The sequence below is a fragment of the Bubalus kerabau genome, chromosome 2, assembly GCF_029407905.1.
Source record: "Bubalus kerabau isolate K-KA32 ecotype Philippines breed swamp buffalo chromosome 2, PCC_UOA_SB_1v2, whole genome shotgun sequence".
In the NCBI taxonomy this organism is placed as follows: domain Eukaryota; kingdom Metazoa; phylum Chordata; class Mammalia; order Artiodactyla; family Bovidae; genus Bubalus; species Bubalus kerabau.
Window position 1 is genome coordinate 7437164 of NC_073625.1, and position 20517 is coordinate 7457680.

General features: G+C 50.2%; 1 protein-coding gene across 3 annotated transcripts in view; it reads right to left on the reverse strand.

The window, feature by feature from the left end:
• CSGALNACT1 (chondroitin sulfate N-acetylgalactosaminyltransferase 1) overlaps nt 1-20517 on the reverse strand; it is a 339558-nt gene that overhangs the window by 38290 nt on the left and 280751 nt on the right. For all 3 annotated transcript variants that reach the window (XM_055566958.1, XM_055566957.1, XM_055566956.1), the window contains exon 4: nt 2705-2921. In XM_055566958.1, the coding sequence (XP_055422933.1) occupies nt 2705-2921 (217 nt within the window). The remainder of the gene's footprint in view (nt 1-2704; nt 2922-20517) is intronic.

The following is a 20517-nucleotide window of genomic DNA, read 5'->3' on the forward strand; positions in this document are numbered from 1 at the left end:
GGAGTGGGCACACTGGCCTCGGGAGCAATGGCTGGCCTTCCCTTCCAGCCTGGTGCCCACCGCCGGGTCAGCCCGCCTCAGCATGTATGCTTCCACCAGCGCACTGGGCCGGTCCGAAGAGAAGGCAGAGAGGGACACGGCTGCACCCGGCGAGGCTGAAGGGAGCCGAGCGCCAGCCACTTCAGGGCTGGAGCCAGAGGGGCACTGCTGACAGGCAAGGGGTGTGCCCCGGCGTGTTCTGCAGAGGAAAGGGGAGCTCAGCCCAGCCAGCCCCTTGGGACAGCACGGCTGAAGGCAGCTCCCGAACCGGAGAAGACAGAGCGAGCCCAGAACCAGAGCCCTGGGCAGAAATCACGGGGAGGCGACTTCAGGTCCAAACAACCGCCAGCTTCCTCTCCAGAGCGGCAGCCTGCCCCGGGGCACAGGCAGTGGCCTGGTCCACACCGGGTACACATGGAGTACACAGCCGGCCCACACCGGGTTCGGGCAGTTACCTGACACACACACCGCACACAGAACCACGTGTCAGGAGCGCCACTGAGGGATTCTGAATGAAGGGACGGTCAGGCCAGAGGACCCCCAGAGACTCCTGGATTGTGACCTTAACATTGAGCTAGAAAAGGGTTACTCTTTCAAGTTGGAGAAAATTTATTAAGGACCCATTTACAAAGCTTAGCCTATTCCCTGGTGACTCAGATAGTAAAGAATCTGCTTGCAATTCACGAGACCGGGGTTCGATCCCTGGGTCGGGAAGATCCCCTGGAGAAGGACATGATGTCCCACTCCTGTACTCTTGCCTGGAGAATCCCATGGACAGAGGAGTTGGGCAGGCTACAGTCCATGGGGTCGCAAGAGTCGGACAGGACTGAGCGACTGACACTTTGACTTTACAAAGCTTAATGACAAGATGTAGGCAGGACACAGGGACGAGAGCAGCACCCCTCCTGGTGCCTGCAGAGGCGTTTGCATCTCTAGGCCTGGACATGCCAGTGGGGAAGGTTCTGGAAGCTGGAATGAGACCATCTTGAGGGGAGGGCCATCTCGACAGAGGCTGTCACCTCTGCTTGAGGGACACATTCAGAGTGAGGTTACAAAAGACAGAAAGGAATCTTGGCACACAAGTGCTGGGCTTCCTGGGATCCAGCACAGTGATGGGCTTTCTTTACTCCCATCTCTGAAACCCGGCCAGGGAGTCGAGGAGGCTTACTCTTCAAATATGGTCACGACCCGGAATGTAAAGTATCAACCACACCCTTATACTGAGCATTACTGGCTTTTAATCCCTGATAGCTCAGTTGGTATAGAATCTGCCTGCAATTCAGGAGATCCCGGTTCGACTCCTGGGTCAGGAAGATCTGCTGGAGAAAGGATAGGTTACCCACCCCAGTATTCATGGGCTTCCCTTGTGGCTCAACTGGCAAAGAATCCGCCTGCAATGTAGGAGACCCGGGTTCAATCCCTGGGTTGGGAAGATCCCTTGGAGAAGGGAAAGGCTACCCACTCCAGTATTCTGTATAGTCCATGGGGTCGCAAAGAGTCGGACATGACCAAGTGACTTTAATGTGCATTTAATAATAAAAGATGAAAAATAAGCTTGATATTCCAAGATGTATCATTAGACACATACGACTTTCTATCTTTAAGATAATCTGGCCAAGCTAGCTGCTGACTGACCTCAAGCAGTGTGAGTGTGGCCCACAAGCGTGCAAGATTCAACACAGCACTTACAAGTCAGGAGCTTGAAGACACATGTAAAAACTACCACTGCCTCCGAACAAAAGCCCGTTGAAGTCTTCTCAAGTATCTACAAAAATGAAGGCTGGGAAACTTCTCGGCATAATTCTACACGTAACCTTGGAGGAGACACGGGTTAAAATAAAAAAGACTCTGAGAGCATTCCAGCCGCTGCTGGAGCGGGGCAGGAAGGGAAGCCGGGCTGCAGCCAGATGCACAGGCGCACAGCCACGAGGGCGGAGGTCTCTGGGGGCTGGGAGAGGACCCCGTCCACGCTGGGCACAGCACAGCCCGAGGCCCCACCCTCAGCCACTGCAATCAGAACAGAACCCCCGGGTGTCCGGCCGTCTCTGCAGATCCTGACGAAAACCCAGCCCTCCTGACCCGCACTTCTGAAGGGAAATCTAGCCGCTTTCCAATTGCTCTGAGTGCTCAGTGTCTGACTTTTTGTCACCCCGTGGATGGTAGCCCGCCAGGCTCCTCTATCCAGGCAATTTTCCAGGCAAGAATTACTGTAGTGGGTTGCCATTTCCTGCCCCCAGGGATCTTCCTGACCCAGGGATGGAACCCAGGTCTTTTTCATCTCCTGTATTGGCAGGCAGATTCTTTACTACTGTGCCACCAGAAAGAAAGAAGAAAGTGAAGTCACTCAGTCGTGTCCGACTCTTTGCGACGCCATGGACTGTAGCCTACCAGTCTCCTCTGTCCATGGAATTTTCCAGGCAAGAATATTGGAGTGGGTTGCCATTTCCTTCTCCAGGGGATCTTCCCCACCCAGGGATGGAACCCAGGTCTCCTGCATTACAGGCAGACGTTTTACCATCTGAGCCACCAGGGAAGTCACATCTAATTGCTCCAGGGAAAAAGGCAAATACAACGATCAACTTTACAGGAAGAAAACAGAGCCGAGCAGGGAGAGAAAGAGGCCCGCATGGCAGGCGGGGAGGAGCCACCCGCGAGTCACACACACCTGAAGTTCTGCATGAACTGCCGGAACTTGTCCACCCTCCTGGCCAGCGGCACGATGACGTTGACCAGTGTGCTGGCCATGTTCAGCTGCTCCTTCTTCACCTTCATGATGGGGCCGAACGGCCGGAACAAGACCAGGCGTCTGAACTCGTGCTTGTGGTCCCCTCGGAACGTGAGCTCATACAACGTGCCTTTATCCCTCTCTGTGCGGTAGATCCCTGTAAACAGACATGAGGGGAGAGCTCTGAGAACTAACTCAGCTGCCAAGTGGTGCGTATCGCCGGGAGCTAGCACGAGATGTTTTGTTTACAATTCAGAGTAAATCTCCACGTCTAATGATCATTAGAAAACTCAAAATGCTTCCACTCAAATCCCCAAAGAAATGAAAATACCGTCAATTTAAAAATCACAGTTAATGAAGACCCTAGAAAAACCACAACCAAAAAAATGTGCAATGTTGGACAGAAAACTGCATTTATACTTATTCAGGGGTCTTAAAAAAAGGATGGTGGGGAAATATGCCAAATAAGATCATCTGTGATGTTAGTCGGGGTTATGGTTTTTCTTTTCTGCTATTTATCTACATTTTCTGCCATATGATTAAACACTTTAATATTATACTTACTGCTGCTGCTAAGTCGCGTCAGTCGTGTCCGACTCTGTGCGACCCCATAGACGGCAGCCCACCAAGCCCCCCCCCCGTCCCTGGGATTTTCCAGGCAAGAACACTGGAGTGGGTTGCCATTTCCTTCTCCAATTCATGAAAGTGAAAAGTGAAAGTGAAGTCGCTCAGTCGCGTCCGACTCCTAGCGACCCCATGGACTGCAGCCCACCAGGCCCCTCCGTCCATGGGATTTTCCAGGCAAGAGTACTGGAGTGGGGTGCCACTGCCTTCTCCTAAGAAGTGTTAAAATTATCTCTTAGAAACGACAGCCATTTCAGAAGAAGTGACCATAATGATCTATGGGGGCCACTGGGGCCATCACGTGGGTCACGTGGCCCCATGGAAGCTTCTGGAAGCACTGAAGTAGATGAAGCCTGTGGGACCAGCTCAGGGGTAGGCACCCATCTTACGCAACTTCACCTGCTGAAGCAGCACAGCCAGCGTGGCAGGGCCAGCCTACTGGGGCCACAGTGGGCCCTCCGAGTATCGCTGTCACTCAGACTCCACCACATCCTTCGCTGGGGTGACCACAGGCCCCAACATCTCCGCTCAACTGTGGGGTGAGGCTCCTGGGCCTGACCACACAAAACATCCCCACTTTGTGAGTGAACCCTTCATCCCCTGGTGCCTCAATTTCACACCTCCTCAGGGTCACTGGGCTCATGGGTATTTTCCTAACATCAGAAAAAAACAACAATCAAATCCGATGAAACACCAGACGGGCTTCCTCCTTTTCTCTGCGATTTGCTGGGTTTTCTCCTCCTCGTCCTTCATTCCCCTGTGTGCTGTGCTGTGCTTAGCCGCTCAGTCGTGTCTGACTCTTTATGACCCCACAGACTGTAGCCCACCAGGCTCCTCTGTCCATGGGATGCTCCAGGCCAGAATGCTGGAGTGGGTTGCCATGCCCTCCTCCAGGGGATCTTCCCGACCCAGGGACTGAACCCAGGTCCCCTGCATTGCAGGTGGATTCTTTACCAGCTGAGCCACCAGGGAAGCCCTTCCCCTCCTATTCCTCTCCGAGTCCCTCTCTGGCCGGGACTCAGCCCCAGGCCGAGCATCTACAAGGCTCGGAACACAGGCATCCGCCGGTGGTCACCCATCTCCAGGCCTCTCGGGACCCCTCCTCCTTCTGTCCTCACCCCCGCCTTTTGTGGGGACTGCCGGTCTGCTGCACAGCGTCTCTGTTCTTTGCCTTGCACTGAGACTATACGGCGGCCTCTCTCATTTCCCTCTGGAGCCACAGAGAGGAGCTCGGCCAGGGCTGCGACTCATCCAGGTGCTTCACCCCCGAGGGCAAGGGGACTCAGGAGCTGAGTGCAGGCTGCGAGGATGGACGGGGCAGGGCCCCCTACTGAAGCCCCTGGGGCTCCTGGTGCAGGCTGGGGAGGCTGAGAGAAGGTCTACAGAGCTCCCACTGGGGCAGAATCCAGCCTCCCTGCAGGGCCCACTCATGGGAGAAGGGAGGCACTGCTCATGAGGCTCGAAGGAGGTCTCTGAAAACGCGAAGCAGTTCCCTGCAAAGCCTGTTCACGCTCTCGGGCAACTGGTCCTCGTAGAGCACACAGGCACCTCCCTCCTCTGCTGCAGCCTGGAGCCGTGGGAAGCCAAGCTCCCAGGGCCTGGAGGAGGTGGGACTGAGTCGGAAGGGGTCAGCAGACTAGCTGCATCTCCACTGGGCGAAGACAGACCTGTGACCCAGCAAGCCACCCCCGGGAAAGTTTGCTACGGAACTGAACCTGCAGATAACAAGGTTTCTCAAAACAGAGTCATCCTCTTTCTCCTAACCAGGGTCAGAATCATTAACTTTTAAAAATCTAAACCAGGGTCAGAATCATTAACTTTTAAAAATCTAAATCCACAGAAGGTACTGGTACAGGCTTCTTCCAAGAGGTAGGCATCTATTTATAAAGAACCAGAGAATGCAGCATTTCTTATCATTAGTGATTCCTACAACCATGCCTTTGGGCAGCACCTAAGCACACCCCCCACGTGCCTCCTGGAAAAGCCCTCAGCGGTGGAAACTCCAAAGATCCTCGCTCAGAGGGAAAGGAGCTGAAGCTCTCTGGGGCAGGACCGGGTTTTCAGCCAATGAGCTGCGTGCACAGGGGCAAACACAAAGCCACTCGGCCGCACGAGGCCCTCGCTCGTCACATTTTATAGGATGGTGTCGTTCTTACACACTCTGCAAAATTACAGATCAAATAAGGACCGGAGCTGGCTGAGAGCTTAGTCTAGCACCTTTTCCGTCTCTCCACCCACAGGAGCTAAGCTGACTTTGAGTCTGGTGTTTCCGCTACCAGTGTAGGCAGACTCGTGTTCATCCTCTGGTCCTTCCGGGGGGGCAGGCCCCAGGAACACTGACAAGGTGGGGGCACCTCCAGGAGTCCAGGGTGCGGCTCCCAGGTCTGCGGCACACACGTCTGCTCCTTCAGTAGGCGAGGAGCTCACCAGATGGGTGTATGACCCCGACCTGTCTTCCACTTGGGGCCTCAGAAGTCACAACGCCAAAGGTCCCTGCCTGCCACACGCCCGCACCCTCCTCCCCACCCTCCTCAGTCTGAGTGGGCATGGCGGCCAGCAGCCCACTGCTGAGCCCAGAAACGTCTCCACTTTCACCCCGGCCCTCCCTACCTTGCTGCGTGGAGCCCAGCCCCCCAAGCTGGATCCCTCCGGGCCTCTGACACCCCTGGCCCATGTCCAGGTCCACCCTGCACCGACCCTGGGCCCTTAGCTTCCCACAGCACCACCCTGCTTCTGCTCTGCCCTAGCTAAGAAGGCCCCCGGCTTCCCATGGCCCAAAGTCCCAGGACTACATACAGCCAGGCCTCCAAACCCTCCCTCTCAGTGAAAGTCGCTCAGTCGTGTCTGACTCTTTGCGAGCCCACAGACTATACAGTCCATGGAATTCTCCAGGCCAGACTAGTGGAGTGGGCAGCCTTTCCCTACTCCAGGGGATCTTTCTAACTTAGGGATCGAACCCAGGTCTCCCGCATTGCAGGCGGATTCTTTACCAGCTAAGGCACCAGGGAAGCCCAAGAATATACTGGAGTGGGTAGCCTATCCCTTCTCTAGAGAATCTTCCTGACCCAGGAATCGAACTGGGGTCTCCTGCATTGCAGGCAGATTCTTTACCAACTGAGCTACCAGGGAAGCCCCAAACCCTCCCTCACCCACCCCAGACTCCTAATGACTTGAGGGTAGGTCCTGCCCCACTTCATGTGAAATCGGATTTATATCAAGCACAGACAACTTCTCTTCCTCCTGGAGAAACTGGTGGGAATGTGAAGCGGTGCAGCTTTGGAGAAGAGCCTGGCAGTTGCCCTCAGAGATTAAACACAGAATTATATAATATGATCCAGCAATCCCACTTCTGGGTGTGTACCCGAAAGAGCTGAAATTAGAGGCGTGAGCAGGGGCTGGAACCCACATTTTCACAGCAGCCAAAATGGAGGCAACTCAAACCTCCACCAGCAGATGAACGGATGGACAAAGTGTGGTCCATACACACAGTGGAATACTACTCAGCCTTAAAAAGGAATAACACTCAGAGACATGCTGCAACATGGAGAGGCCTGAGAACGTGCTAAGTGAAGTCAGTCAGACAGAAAAGGACAACTGCTGTGTGATCCCACTCCCACGCTATCTCTAGAGGAGTCAGAGTCAGAGACAAGAGGCAGGCTGGTGGGCACCAGGGGCCGGGGCAGGGGGCGGGGGTCAGTGGTCACTGGGGGCAGGGTTTCAGTCTGATGCGATGAGAAAGTTCTAGCAATGGGAGGGGATGGCGGTTACACACAATGTGAGTGTACTCAATGCCCATGAACAGTACACCTAAAAACGGTTAAAATAAGGGCCTCCACTGGCAGTCCAGTGGTTAGGATTCTATACTCACTGCCGAGGACGTGGGTTTGATCCCCGGTCAGGAAACTAAGATCCCATAAGCCATGCAATGCAGCCAAAAAAAAAAAAAGGTTATAATTGAGGGCAGGAGGAGAAAGGGACGACAGAGGATGAGATGGTTGGATTGCATCACTGACTCAATGGACATGAGTTCGAGCAAACTCGAGGAGATGGTGAAGGACAGAGGAGCCTGGCGTACTTCAGTCCATGGGGTCGCAAAGAGTCGGACACAACTGAGCAGCTGAACAACCACAAAACCGCTGTCCCGTGAAAAGGCCAGGCACTTCCTCAAGACACAGGTCCCCAGCGGCCCCCCCTCAACCCTCACCCGTCACCCTTCTAAACTGGACCCTCCCCGCCAGGAAGATGCTGAGACTCTCTCAATCCGAAGTCCTCTCTCTCTCTCTTGCTCCTCCACACACGAGGGCCTGAGAGTTTGAGCCCCTCCGTGTGGAGCTGTTCTCCTGACACATGACGCACGCACCCGGGGGATGGTCCAGTCCACCAGTCCACGGTGGACTCCTCTTACAGACGAGCAGAGTGAGACCCAGGGCAACTGTCTCCTCCCTCGAGCCCCCTTCCACACCCAGTGCCGCGCCCTCAGAGCAGGGGAAGAAGCAGGAGCAGGAACACCAGCGATCAGAGGAACAACATCATTTCTGCGCTGAAAACCACGGCCGGCAGCTCCGATACCCTCGATAAACCTTACCTCCCCTCCACCTGCCCCAGAGCTTTAACCCTTTCTTTTACCCACAACTCTAACAGCTGTTAATTAACAATTACCTGAATTCAGAGCCTACCACACATTATAAGTAATAAATTTTGAAGGAGAAGATTTTCATGAAAAGAAAAAAAAAAAAACAACTTTCAGGGCCTCCCTGGTGGTCCAGTAGTTAAGAATCTGCCTGCCAATGCAGGAGACACGGGTTCAGTCCCTCGTCTGGGAAGATCCCACATGCCGCGGAGCAACGAAACCCAGGAGCCACAATTACTGAAGACTGCCCACCCATCCTCGACAACAAGAGAAGGCACTGCATTGAGAAGCCCTCACATCACCATTCAAGAATGACCCCCGCTTGCTGCCATTAGAGAATGCCAGCACTCAGCAGCAAAGACCCAGCACAAGAGGGAGAGGGTGGGAAGATTTGGGAGAATGGCATTGAAACATGTAAAATATCATGTATGAAACAAGTCGCCAGTCCAGGTTCGATGCACGATACTGGATGCTTGGGGCTGGTGCACTGGGACGACCCAGAGGGATGGAATGGGGAGGGAGGGAGGAGGTGGGTTCAGGATGGGGAACACATGTATACCTGTGGCGGATTCATTTTGATATTTGGCAAAACTGATGCAATTATGTAAAGTTTAAAAAAAAAAAAAAAGACCCAGCACAGACATAAATTAATAATCAGGCTTCCCTGGTGGCTCAGTGGTAAAAAATCCACCTGCCAACGCAGGAGACATGGGTTCGATCCCTGGGTCAGGAAGATCCCCTGGAGACGGAAATGGGCAACCCACTCCAGTATTCTTGTCTGGGAAATCCCATGGACAGAGGCGTCTGGTGGGCTACAGTCCACAGGGTCACAAAAGAGTTGGATACAACTTAGCAACTCAACAACAACAAAATAAATAGATAAAAATTTAAAAATACATATTTCTGGAAAAAAGTGTATGTGGAAAGAAAATATGTAACAGGCAGAAATGCAGACAGTGGTAAATACCGACAGGCCGCCTCCTGACAGCAGGTGGGAAGGGGACGGTCGTATGTTGTTATTATTTTTTAATTTATCGGAAATGTCTGGGATAATACAAAGAAAAAAAAAACCCTCTACCCCGTAACCTGCCTGTGAACACACCCCTATAGAAGCATATCCTCCTTGGCCTGTTCAGAAGGAGAGGCTGACACTCCTGCGTAGGATTTTACTCCACAGCGGAACTGCTGATGCTTGTGGGCTGCCATTATCCCGAGAAGTCCGCTGAGGTGTGACGTCTCACTCCCGGGCACACAGGACGACAAGACATCACCACGGTGTCCTCTGTCATCAGCTCTATTTTTTAAGGGGAAGCAGCAGATGTTTAATATTTGTGAAAGACTGCAGCCAAGTCCCCAAATGCTCAGAAACCTACAATGTAAAGAATTCCCCCCATAAAAACAGTAAAAAGGCTTCCCGCTTGCCTCCTATGCCAGGTTGCAGGGGCCCCTGCAGACACCTCCTTTCTCCTGCATCTCAGCACATCAGCTCACAGCCGCTTCCGGATACATCCTGACTCAGGTTCATCACCATTAACTTTCTCTAAACGTTTCTCATTTGATGATACGTGGCTGCACTGAGATCCTTGCTGAAATAATTCACAGGTCATCTTTTTACTCCTATTCACTGCATTTGTTCATGCCGTACATCCGTGCCGACAAACTCAACACTTGGTTCTTAATCTATCAGGGATTTCTGAAAACCTCACTTACTGAGGGCTCCTCCCAACTTCATCACCAGTACTAACAGTCGATTTTCTTTTCAGAGCCATATTTTCCCCACAAAACTATGTATCAGCTCCATGAAGGCGACTGGGTATCTGATATTAAAGTGGGAAGCAAAGGCGTGTTAGGGCTTTCCAGGTGGTGTTAGCGGTGAAGAACCTGCCTGCCAATACAGAAGACACAGGAGACACGGGTTCAATCCCTGGGTAGGAAAGATCCCCTGGAGGAGAGCATGGCAACCCGCTCCAGTGTTCTTGCCTGGAGAATTCCATGGACAGAAGAGCGTGGAGGGCTACAGTCCATGGGGTCGCAGAGTCAGACATGACTTAGTGACTTAGCATGCACGCGTGCACACACACCAAGGCACGTTATGATCTCAGCGCAGCAGGGTGCTGGGTTCACCAGGTGCCCCGCCAGCCACACACCACTCAGAGTCAACTGACATGGTTATTTTTATCCTTATTGATTTTCCCTATGGCTATCATTCACCATGGATTGTGTTATCCATCAGAGATATGAAGAGGCACATGATAAAAAATGACCGCGCTCTCAGAATTCACATTCTAGAGAGGAAGGCAGACAGACACACACAGCACACTAAGCTCCTAAGCGTTCCCCGCGGTGCAGGGAGCAGAAAGGAGGGACCGTCCACCTGCTGAGGGTGTGGACAGGCTGACAGACGACATTCCAGCGGGACTGGAGACCGAGTGGGCATGTGCCAAGACTGCAAAATCAGAACATTCTACAGAAAGACGGCAGCAAAGGCAAAGATACTGCACAAACAAAACCAGCTTGTCCTGTGTGGCAAAGCCGAGGTGGTTTAGCCAGGCTGGGGCACAAGGCGGGGGTGGGAGGCGAAGCTGGGCAGGCCGATGGGGCAGAGCCCTTGGGCCATCGGGTCATCACCAGGGCAAACTCGCCTGGAGCTCCAGGGAGAGGCGAGATCCGATCAGAGCCCTGGCGTGACAGCAAGGGGTATTCAGGACAAGGGGAGAGGGCGGGAAGCTGGAAAGAACCCGTGACTCAGCAGGAAACTGAGAGCGCCAGCGGGAGAGAGGTGGAAAGGGGTGGAGAGACCCCCATTAGAGGTGGGAGGGTGGGCGCAGGGCGGTGGTGGGAGTCAGGTAGGCTGCAGGCCAGGGGGAGGGCTGTGAGTTAAGATCGGAAATGCTGACGTGAAGAGCCACGTGGGCAGGTCTGAAGCTCAGCAGAGGGGCCTTTTTTCAGAGGCCACCCCTTACTTTGAGTGGAGCTGCAGCAAATGCAAGGAATGGGAAGAGGAGCCCCGGATGCGGGCTTGGCACGTTCCCACCGGCAGGCAGCAGGCGCTGGCGGCCAGCAGGGAGGCGGCGAGGTCAGGGCAGGCGCAGAGGCAGGGGAGGACGGCTCAGCCAGGCAGCAGGGTCAAGGTCAAGCAAGACGAGGACAGGGTGGCCCCCGGGGTGGCCAGCAGCCCCCCGTGACCGCCGCCACGAGGCTCCAGGAGCAGTAGGCGCTGCGGGTGAGAGGTCAAGGGGCAGGGGTGAGCTGGCCGAGGAAGCATCTTTCTTCTGTTTCCCTCAAGCGGTCAAGTTCATTCCTGCGCGGGGACCTCTGCCCTTCCCTTCCCGTCCGCCTGGGATCCTGCACCAGGCCGGCTCCGCTGGGTCTTGCCCGCCTTTCAGATCTCCACCCAAGTGGACCTCCGCCAGGAGGCATCTCCCGCCCCCGGGTCCCCCTGAACACGCTCCCCACCCTAGTGCTGTCCCTGCCTGTGACCTGCCCCCCCCACCTTCTCAGTCCTGTGCACCGCACCCCACACCAGCCCCTCCCACAGCAGTCAAGCCCCGAGGGACCCAGAGATCTGTCTCTGGGGTGCAGGGGGCAGACAGAGGGGAGGAGGCGGTGCTGGGTAAGGAGGGGCGGCCACAGCAGAGCAGCAGTCAGAGGAAGCTGAGGGAGTTGACAGCGCCTTCTTTTCTTAAAAATAGAAGAGAGCCCACGGTGTGCTGAGAGGAAGACGCAAACAGAAACGGATCGGGAGAAAACAGGGAGGGAATGAGGCTTGTGGGGGGTGGGGGGCGGAGTCCACCCCCAGGGAAGGGCCACACCTCTGACCACACCCAGCACAGCGCAGGAAGGGGGCCAGCGGGTGGACTGCAAGGGGGCGAGGAGGAGGGGCGCCCAGGGGAGGGGCAGGTGATGTGAAGCAGGAGGAAGGGGAGGCCCAGTGGACAGGTTGGGGCGGGCAGAGGTTGGGGCAGGTGGGGCCGGTGGGTGCTGGGGTGACCGTGCAGCAGGGCGAGTGGGCTTCCCCACCCTGGGCAGAGGGCGTCTATGAGCCGGGCAAGGGCACGCACACACGTCCCCAGCAGGAGAGGAGGGGAGAGACCAGACTCCCTGATCCGGGCGGCTCTAGGCATCGTGTGCGGGGTCAGGGGCTGAGGGAACTTGCCGAGGTCTGGCCTGAGCCGAGGTGGGGTGGGGTAGAAAGAAAGGCAGGGTCGGGGGGAGAGAAATGGGCCCAAGAGAGGAACCACAGCTCAGGGGCCAAGGTCAGACATGACCACAGAGTCCCCAAAACTGGCTCCTGAGGACATGGAGGCTTCATGGAGGAGCAGGCTCTCGGGGAGACCAGGCCCAGGTACGGCTGCCCTGGAGTCGGGCCTCCCCCACCTCGCCACAACTCCCGCCCTCACATGGCAGGACAGACTCCAAGCCCATGGCCTCCTCTCCGGGGATGGGTCTCCGCGGGTCCTCCTCTCTCCTCTAAGGAACCGACATGGAAGCCGCACAGGCGATGCCGCCTGGACGGAGCAGAGGGGTCCCGGGTTCTGGAGCAAACCCTGGGGGTGGGAAGTCTTCTCCCCTTATCACACTTCCCACCAGCTGCTGGCTACCTCTCTGAGCATGTGAACAGTAAGTCCAGGCTGTGGGAACAGATGCAACTCAAGACACAGCAGCGGCAACGCACAGGGGTGAAGGGTCAGAGAGCAGGGGCTGTGGGACTCCACCCTTGTCTCTGGTGACCGTGGGTCATGTGTCCACAGCTACGCGCCCAGCCCACCCCCGTGGAGAGGCCGTGAGGCCCGAACAGCTGCACCAGGTTTACAGACATCATCTCAGTTCTAAGGAAGTTTCTACAGGACCTGCCATCCACCGCATCCTCTTAAGAGGACAGAACAGAGGCCTACACAGGAACTGATTAACTGGTCCCAGGTCATTAACGATGCATTCAGGGGGTGACGGCAGGATGGCTGTGAATCTAAGAGCCGGTCATGGCCAAGGTCTTAAAGGCCAGTTAACCTTGACATCAAAAGTGAAACTCGCTCAGTCGTGTCCGACTCTTTGCGACCCCATGCACTATACAGTCCATGGGATTCTCCAGGCCAGAATACTGCACTGGGTGGCCCTTCCCTCCTCCAGGGGATCTTCCCAACCCAGGGACCGAACCCAGGCCTCCCTCATTGCAGGCGGATTCTTTACCAGCTGAGCCACAAGGGAAGCCCAAGAATACTGGAGTGGGTAGCCTTTCCCTTCTCCAGGGGATCTTCCCGATCCAGGAATCAAACCAGGGTCTCCTGCATTGCAGGTGAATTCTTTACCAACTGAGCTATAAGGGAAGCTAACACCAAAAGGATGATTATAACTCTTCTTTCTTTTCTGTCCTTCCTTTCTCTTTGAGATTGACTTTTGAGAGGAGAAAAGCATCAACAAAGATTCTTCAGAAAGCTAATCGCCTGTACACAATACATTAGAGAAGTGAGTCTTAAAACTCACTTCTGGGATTTAGGTTCAAGATGGTGCAGTAGAAGGAAGTGAGCTCATCTCCACCGGCAAGAGCACCAAAATTACAGCTAGCTGTGGAACAACCATTGACAGGAGGATGCTGGCACCCATCAAAAAAAGACACCCCACGTCCAAAGACAGGAGAAGCTGCAACAAGATGGTGGGGAGTGGGGCGCAGTCACGATATAATCAAATCCCACACCTGCCGCTGGCTGACCCACACACTGAACAATAGTACCAAAGAAGTTCTCCCACTGCTGTGTTGCTGAGCCCCACGTCAGGCTTCCCAGCCTGGGGATCAGGCAAAGGGACCAGGAATCCCCACGGAACCTGACTTTGAAGGCCAAGGTGACTGGACTGCAGAACTTCTACAAGACTGGCGGAAACCGAGAATTCACTCTTGGAAGGCACAAGCAAAATCTTGCATGCACCAGGACCCAGGGTAAAGGAGCAGTGACCCCACAGGAGACTGAATCAGACTTACCTGCTCGTGCTGGAGGGTCTCCTATAGAGGCTTGGGTGGGCAGTGGCTTGCCAGGGGGACAGGCGCTGGCAGCAGCGGCCCTGGGAGGTGCCCGCTGGTGTGAGCCCTCTGGGAGCTCACCATTTACCTTACCACAGAGCCTGCAGACTCCAGAGCTGGGTCCCCTCAGGCAACTAACAGGGAGAGGGCACAACCTTATCCATCGGCAACTGGGATCAAGTTTTACTCAGCGTGGCCCTGCCCACCCGAGCAAGACCCAGTTTCCCTGCCACCACTGCTCCCATCAGGAAGCTTATACAAGCCTCTTGGGCTCCTCCACCAGAGGGCAGACAGAAGATCCAAGAACTACAAGCCCACGGCTGCCAGAACGAAAACCATATCCCACCATTTCATTAATCATAATGAAAAGGCAGAGAGTTATGTCCCAGATAAAGGGGCAAGACAAAACCCCAGAAAAACAACTAAATGAAGTGGAGATAGACAAACTTCCAGGAAAAGAATTCAGAATAATAATAATAAAGATGATCCAGGATCTCAGAAAAAAAAAAAAAATAGAGAAGATGCAAGAAATGTTTGCCAAAGACCTAGAAGAACTAAAGAACAAACAAACAGAGATGAATCAATAGCAGAACAACTTAGGCAGAAAAATGGATAAATGACCTGGAGGATAGAATGGTGGAAATCACTGCTACAAAACAGAATCTAGGGAAAAGAATGGAAAAAAAAAAAAAATGAAGACAGCCTAAGAGCCCTCTGAGACAATATTAAACGCACAAGCATTCACATTATAGGGGTCCCAAAAGGAGAAAAGAGAGAGGACCTGAGAAAATATTTGAAGAGATAATAGCTGAAAACCTCCCTAACATGGGAAAGGAAACATTCAACCAAGTCCAGGAAGCACAGAGTCCCAGGCAGGATAAACCCAAGGAGTAACACACCAAGACACACAGTAATCAAAATGTTGAAAATTAAATGATAAAATATTAAAAGCAACAAGGGAAAATGACAAATAACATAAGAGGGAACTCCCATCGGGCTATCAGCTGACTTCTCAACAGAATCTCTACAAGCCAGAAGGGAATGGCATGACATATTTAAAGTGATGAAAGGGAGGAAAGTACAACCAAGAATACTCTACCCAGCAAGACTCAGGTTCAGATTTGATGGAGAAATCAAAAGCTTTCCAGACCAGCAAAAGTTACGAGAATTCAGCACCACCAAACCAGCTTTACAACAAAAGGCTAAGGAACTTCTTTGGGCAGGAAACACAAGAGAAGGAAAACACCTACAAAAAATAAACCCAAAACAATTAAGAAAACACTAATAGGATCACACATATTGATAATTACCTTAAATGTAAGTGGATTAAATGCACCGACCAAATACATACAGGAGGCTAAGGGGATGGAGGGTAAAGCGTCTGCCTGCAATGCAGGAGACCTGGGTTCAATCCCTGGGTCGGGAAGATCCTCTGGAGAAGGAAATAGCAACCCACTCCAGTACTCTTGCCTGGAAAATCCCATGGACAGAGGAGCCTGGTAGGCTACAGTCCATAGGGCCGCAAAGAGTCGGACACGCCTGAGCAACTTCACTTCAGGGGGATGAAACACGCACAGGTATGCACTTCCACTAACCATATCACTCTACTTAACCCCCCAAATTGTACGCAATTATTTTATATTGTTAGATTAATCATGCTTCCATTGTGACTTGCTATTTTGTCACACTGTTTTTTGTCTCGCTATTGATTGTTAAAACTGATAAACATCTTTTACTACTTTGATTATGTAACAATTATTTGTTTTAATACCATTGCATTGGTCGACAGAAAATAAGAGAATTCTGTATACTAAACTACTACTTTTAATAGAAAAAACTGGAATCACTTTTCAAAACCCACATGCATTAGAATTATCTTGGAATTTTTGAAAAATACAAATGCCTAGGTATTGCTTTCTTCTTCAAAGCTCTAGATGTGATTCTAGAGGGCAACCATGTTTAAAAGCAACAGGACCTTATGATGCCCTTTAACTTTTATCTAGTTTCACTTTTTCTATTTCATAATCAGTGTTTCCACTTTATTGTTTATGTTTTCTAATTGCTCCATCTCTTTTTTATTCTTTCTCAAGTCTTTATCAAGTGTAGCAGAAAAGCTTTTGTGTATATATATACCTACATTTATATATATATATATGTAGGAAAACTTGAATTTTTGCTTAGCTAAAAGTCCATGACATTTTGGTTCCAACTCTTTGACTAGGTATGAATAGAATGCTAGATTTCTAATTTATATTTACTCAAAACTTTGATATAGTTCCATTTATTCTGGCATTTAGTATTACTGCTAAAAGTTTGGAAAGCTTATTATTTTACTGATTTTTAGAAAAGAAATTTGAATGAGACTTGGAACTTCTAATCTAATTCTGAGAATATAAAGAAATACTACGCTGCCAAAAAAAAAAAAAAAAAGAAATTTAACACATGACACAGTATTATTAACTAAAGCACAGATTCTGTTCAATTTTCTTATGTGCGTGTCCATTATTTGTTTTCATAGTTTATTCAAGACTCTACATTGTATTTAGTTGCATTGAGCAGCTTCAGCTACATACAATAAATTCTTATAAATTCTCTTTCATTTTTATTCTGTTACAAATATTTCCTAATTTTCCTTGTTATCGATTCTTTGATACACCCATCATTTAAAAGTAGACATTTAATTTCCAAATACATGGGATTTATAAAGTGTCTTTGATATTAATTTCTCATTGAAATTCTTCTCTGCAATCACCCTCTGTGTTTCTTCAGTCTTCTAACTTTATTGAGGCTTTCAAAGGCTAAGTCAAAGATCTCTCTTGGTAAATGTCATATTGCATTTGAAAATATGTGGGTTATTTTCAAATATCTTTTTATATTGATTTCTAATATAATTCCACAGTGGCAGGAGAATAGATTCTGTATGATTTCAATACCTTTAGACCATGACATTTTTGTACCTTGTTTTATGTCCCCTGGATATATTCCCATGTCTCTTGGTTTATAGTCTATGGCAATTTGAATAGAATTTGTATCCTGCTGTTGTGTGAAAATTGTATACATCTTAATTATGTTGAATTGGTTCATAGTGATTTTCAGATCTACTATTATCTTTCTACTTCCCTGTCTATTCATTCTATTAATTTTTGAGAGGTTGATATTGAAACCCCAACTAAAAATCTACTTTAAAAATCATTATATGTAGTGTAACTATATGTAAATTTGTTCTGCATTTTCCAAATGTTCTGTAAATTTTATCATACTTTTTAAAAAAAGGAAAAAACCTCATGTTTGAAGACTGAGGTGACATATTATAGACTGATCCCCTGATAGCAATTTCCTCACCTTTAAGAAATGTGTGCAAACTTAGTTGCTCAGTTGTGACCCTTTGGACTGTAGCTCACCTTCTCCTCTGTCTATGGGATTTTTCAGGCAAGAATACTGGTGGGGGCTGCCATTTTCCTCCTCCAGGGATCTTCCTGACCCAGGAAGTGAACCCACGTCTCCCACGTCTCCTGCACTGAGGGCGGATTCTTTACCTGCTGAGCCATCAGCGAGGTCTTTTAAGAAATAGGATCAACAATAGTACCTATTTCTTTGTAGGGCTGCTGTGAAAACTAAATAAATTAACACATGCAAATATGCCTGGTACCCAGGAAGCACTTGGTGATGCCAGCAACAGTAATTATAACAATATAATCACTCTTATTCCTAGGACATCATTACTCATTACTATGGCATCGTCCCACTTTACTCCATTAGTCTTTGCATCACTGCTCTTGGTCACAGGGGTCAGGGCCCTGGGCAAGCCCTCCTTTTGCTGTGCGATATACACTGACCTCAAATATGCTTGTAAACTGGATCCAATCACTCATTTTTTTAAGTCACTATGGACCCAGAGAGCAGGATTATTTTTTAATTTTTTTAAACTGAAGTATAGTTGATTTACAATGTTGTGTTAATTTCAGATGTACAGCAAAGTGATTCCATTTTATATATGCATGTATTATATATATATACATATTTCAGATTCTTTTCCCTTATAGCTTATTACAAAATGCTGGGTATAGTTCCTTATGCTATACAGTAGGTCTTTGTTGGTTATCTGTTTTATACATAGTAGTGTGTATGTGTTAGTTTCCAACTCCTAATTTATCCCTCCTTCTCCTCCTTTCCCCTTTGGTAACCATAAGTTCATTTTCTACGTCTGTGGGTTCATTTCCCTTTTCTATATAAGTTCTTTTGTACCATTTTTTTAAGATTCCGTGTATAAGTGATATCATATGATATCCGTCTGTCTTTGTCTAGCTCACTTCATTTAGTATGATAATCTCTAGGTCTAGCCATGTTGCTGCCAATGGCATTATTTCACTCTTTTTTATGGCTAAGTAATATCCCATTATACATGCACCACGTCTTCTTTATGCACTCCTCTGCTGATGGACATTAAGGTTGCTTCCATGTCCTGGCTATTGGAAACAGTGCTGCTATGAACATAGGGGTGCATGTATCTTTTCAAATTATGGTTTCCTCCAGATAACATGCCTAGGAGTGGGATTGTTGGATCATACGGTAGCCCTATTTTTAGCTTTTAAGGAAATTACATATTGCTCTCCATAGTGGCTGCACCAATTCACATTCCCAACAGCAGTGCAGGAGGGTCCCCTTTTCTCCACACCCTCTCCAGCATTTATTATTTGTAGACGTTGTGATCATGGCCATTCTGACCAGTGTGAGGTGATACCCTGTTGTAGTTCTGATTTGCATTTCTCTAATAATTATCAGTGCTGAGCATCTGTTCATGTGCCTTTTGGTCATCTTATATGATAACCTTGATATTCTGCTAAAAAGTCTGGTGATATATAAATTAACATACATAATTATTTGAATCAAGATAATTTTTAGCAATATTTCAATAGGGTATTTTTTAGCTATTGCTTGAAAAAACACCCATTTCTAATATCAACCGGAATTTTCAAATAACTAACCTGTATTTACTGGATACCACGCCCGTTTATCTGACTACATCCCCCATGCAGTTTAGCACGACCCTGTGTCACGGCACACCTACAACAGCATCATCAGTAACACAAGTGTAACAGCCTCCTACCCGCACAGACAGGCCCAGGCCCCGCGCTGTCCCGAGAGCCACTGTGCTCGGCCGCACCTAAGCCAGGGACCCCCTTCCTAACCCTGGCTTCACCGCTCACTTTGTAGCACCTTAAGCTATTTCATGACACTGAGTTGTTACTTCCTGGTCTTAAAAATCGAATCACAATGTACAAAAAGCATCCACATCAACTGCTTTGTGCTTCAAGGCAAGTGTGAAGTTGACCTCCTATATGCATTTATCTTATTTGGCTAACTCCTCTGATTAGCCCATGGTAAGAATTGATTTTAACTTCACAGAGAAACTATAACATTGAACCACTGGACACCCGGGGGAAATATGTATATTTACGTGGGGCTCCCTCATGACAGACAAACCACAGCAGCTGAAGAGTAAAAGAATCCAGAGGGCCAGCACACAAGTCACCGCTCCCTACCAAAACAGAGACTGATTGGCCTGTGTTTGTTTTTACTGGTAGAAACTGGTAAGCAGGTTCCTGGGCAGCCCCATCAGACCTATTAAATTGTGGAATGACTGGTTTACCTGAAATGGGTACAAACGTTAAGACGGTAAAATCAGAACTACCTTGGAGTCGATGGAGCTCTGCTGGGAGGGGGCCGTGTTCAGAGACCCGAGGGCAGTGCTGGGCCTGTGACGCCTGCTACTTCCAGGGTCACAGAAACAGACAGGAACTGGGACCAGAGCAGCTTGGAAAACCCACGTGGAAAGCACTCTCTAGACCCCAGTGCTCTTGTTTTTCTCTTTGAACCTCTTCTTCATTATGCGATAAAGCCTGGAGCTATGGCCCAAACTTGGGCAGCATTTTAAATGGAATCTGAATAATGAATCATCTCTGGCAAACACTCCAGGGCCACAGGCGCAGAAGGCTAGCGAGTGATGGGTTATGCGTCTGAGAGCCATCAATCCCGTGGCTCCTTCTCCCCATGGTCCCCTAATATGCACCTTCCATCACGGTAACAGACTGGAGCCGTGTAGATGAATGACACCTGGGGCTGCCTGGAGCACACATGGTCAGAGGTGCGGTGAGAACCCTCTGGCAATGCCAGGAGATGGGGGGACACTGCCCGAGAGGCAAGTGCCCGGGGGGATGTGAAGAAAGGAGGACGTGTCCATGCAGAAAACTGGATGGTCCTAGGGCCCGGCGGGGGCTAGGCGGGTCGTGGGTCTCCCATGCCTGGGACTCTCACCAAGGTCGGGCTAGCTGCCACCACACAGCGGGCTGGTTTTATTTGGATCCTGGTTTGTAGATTTTCTTTTATTTTGTAGATAATATCAAGAGCTTGAAGTATAACAGTTTTAAACTTAAAAAAATATATATGTTCTCATCACTATAATGTTTTGAAGGAAAACCCGTTGAG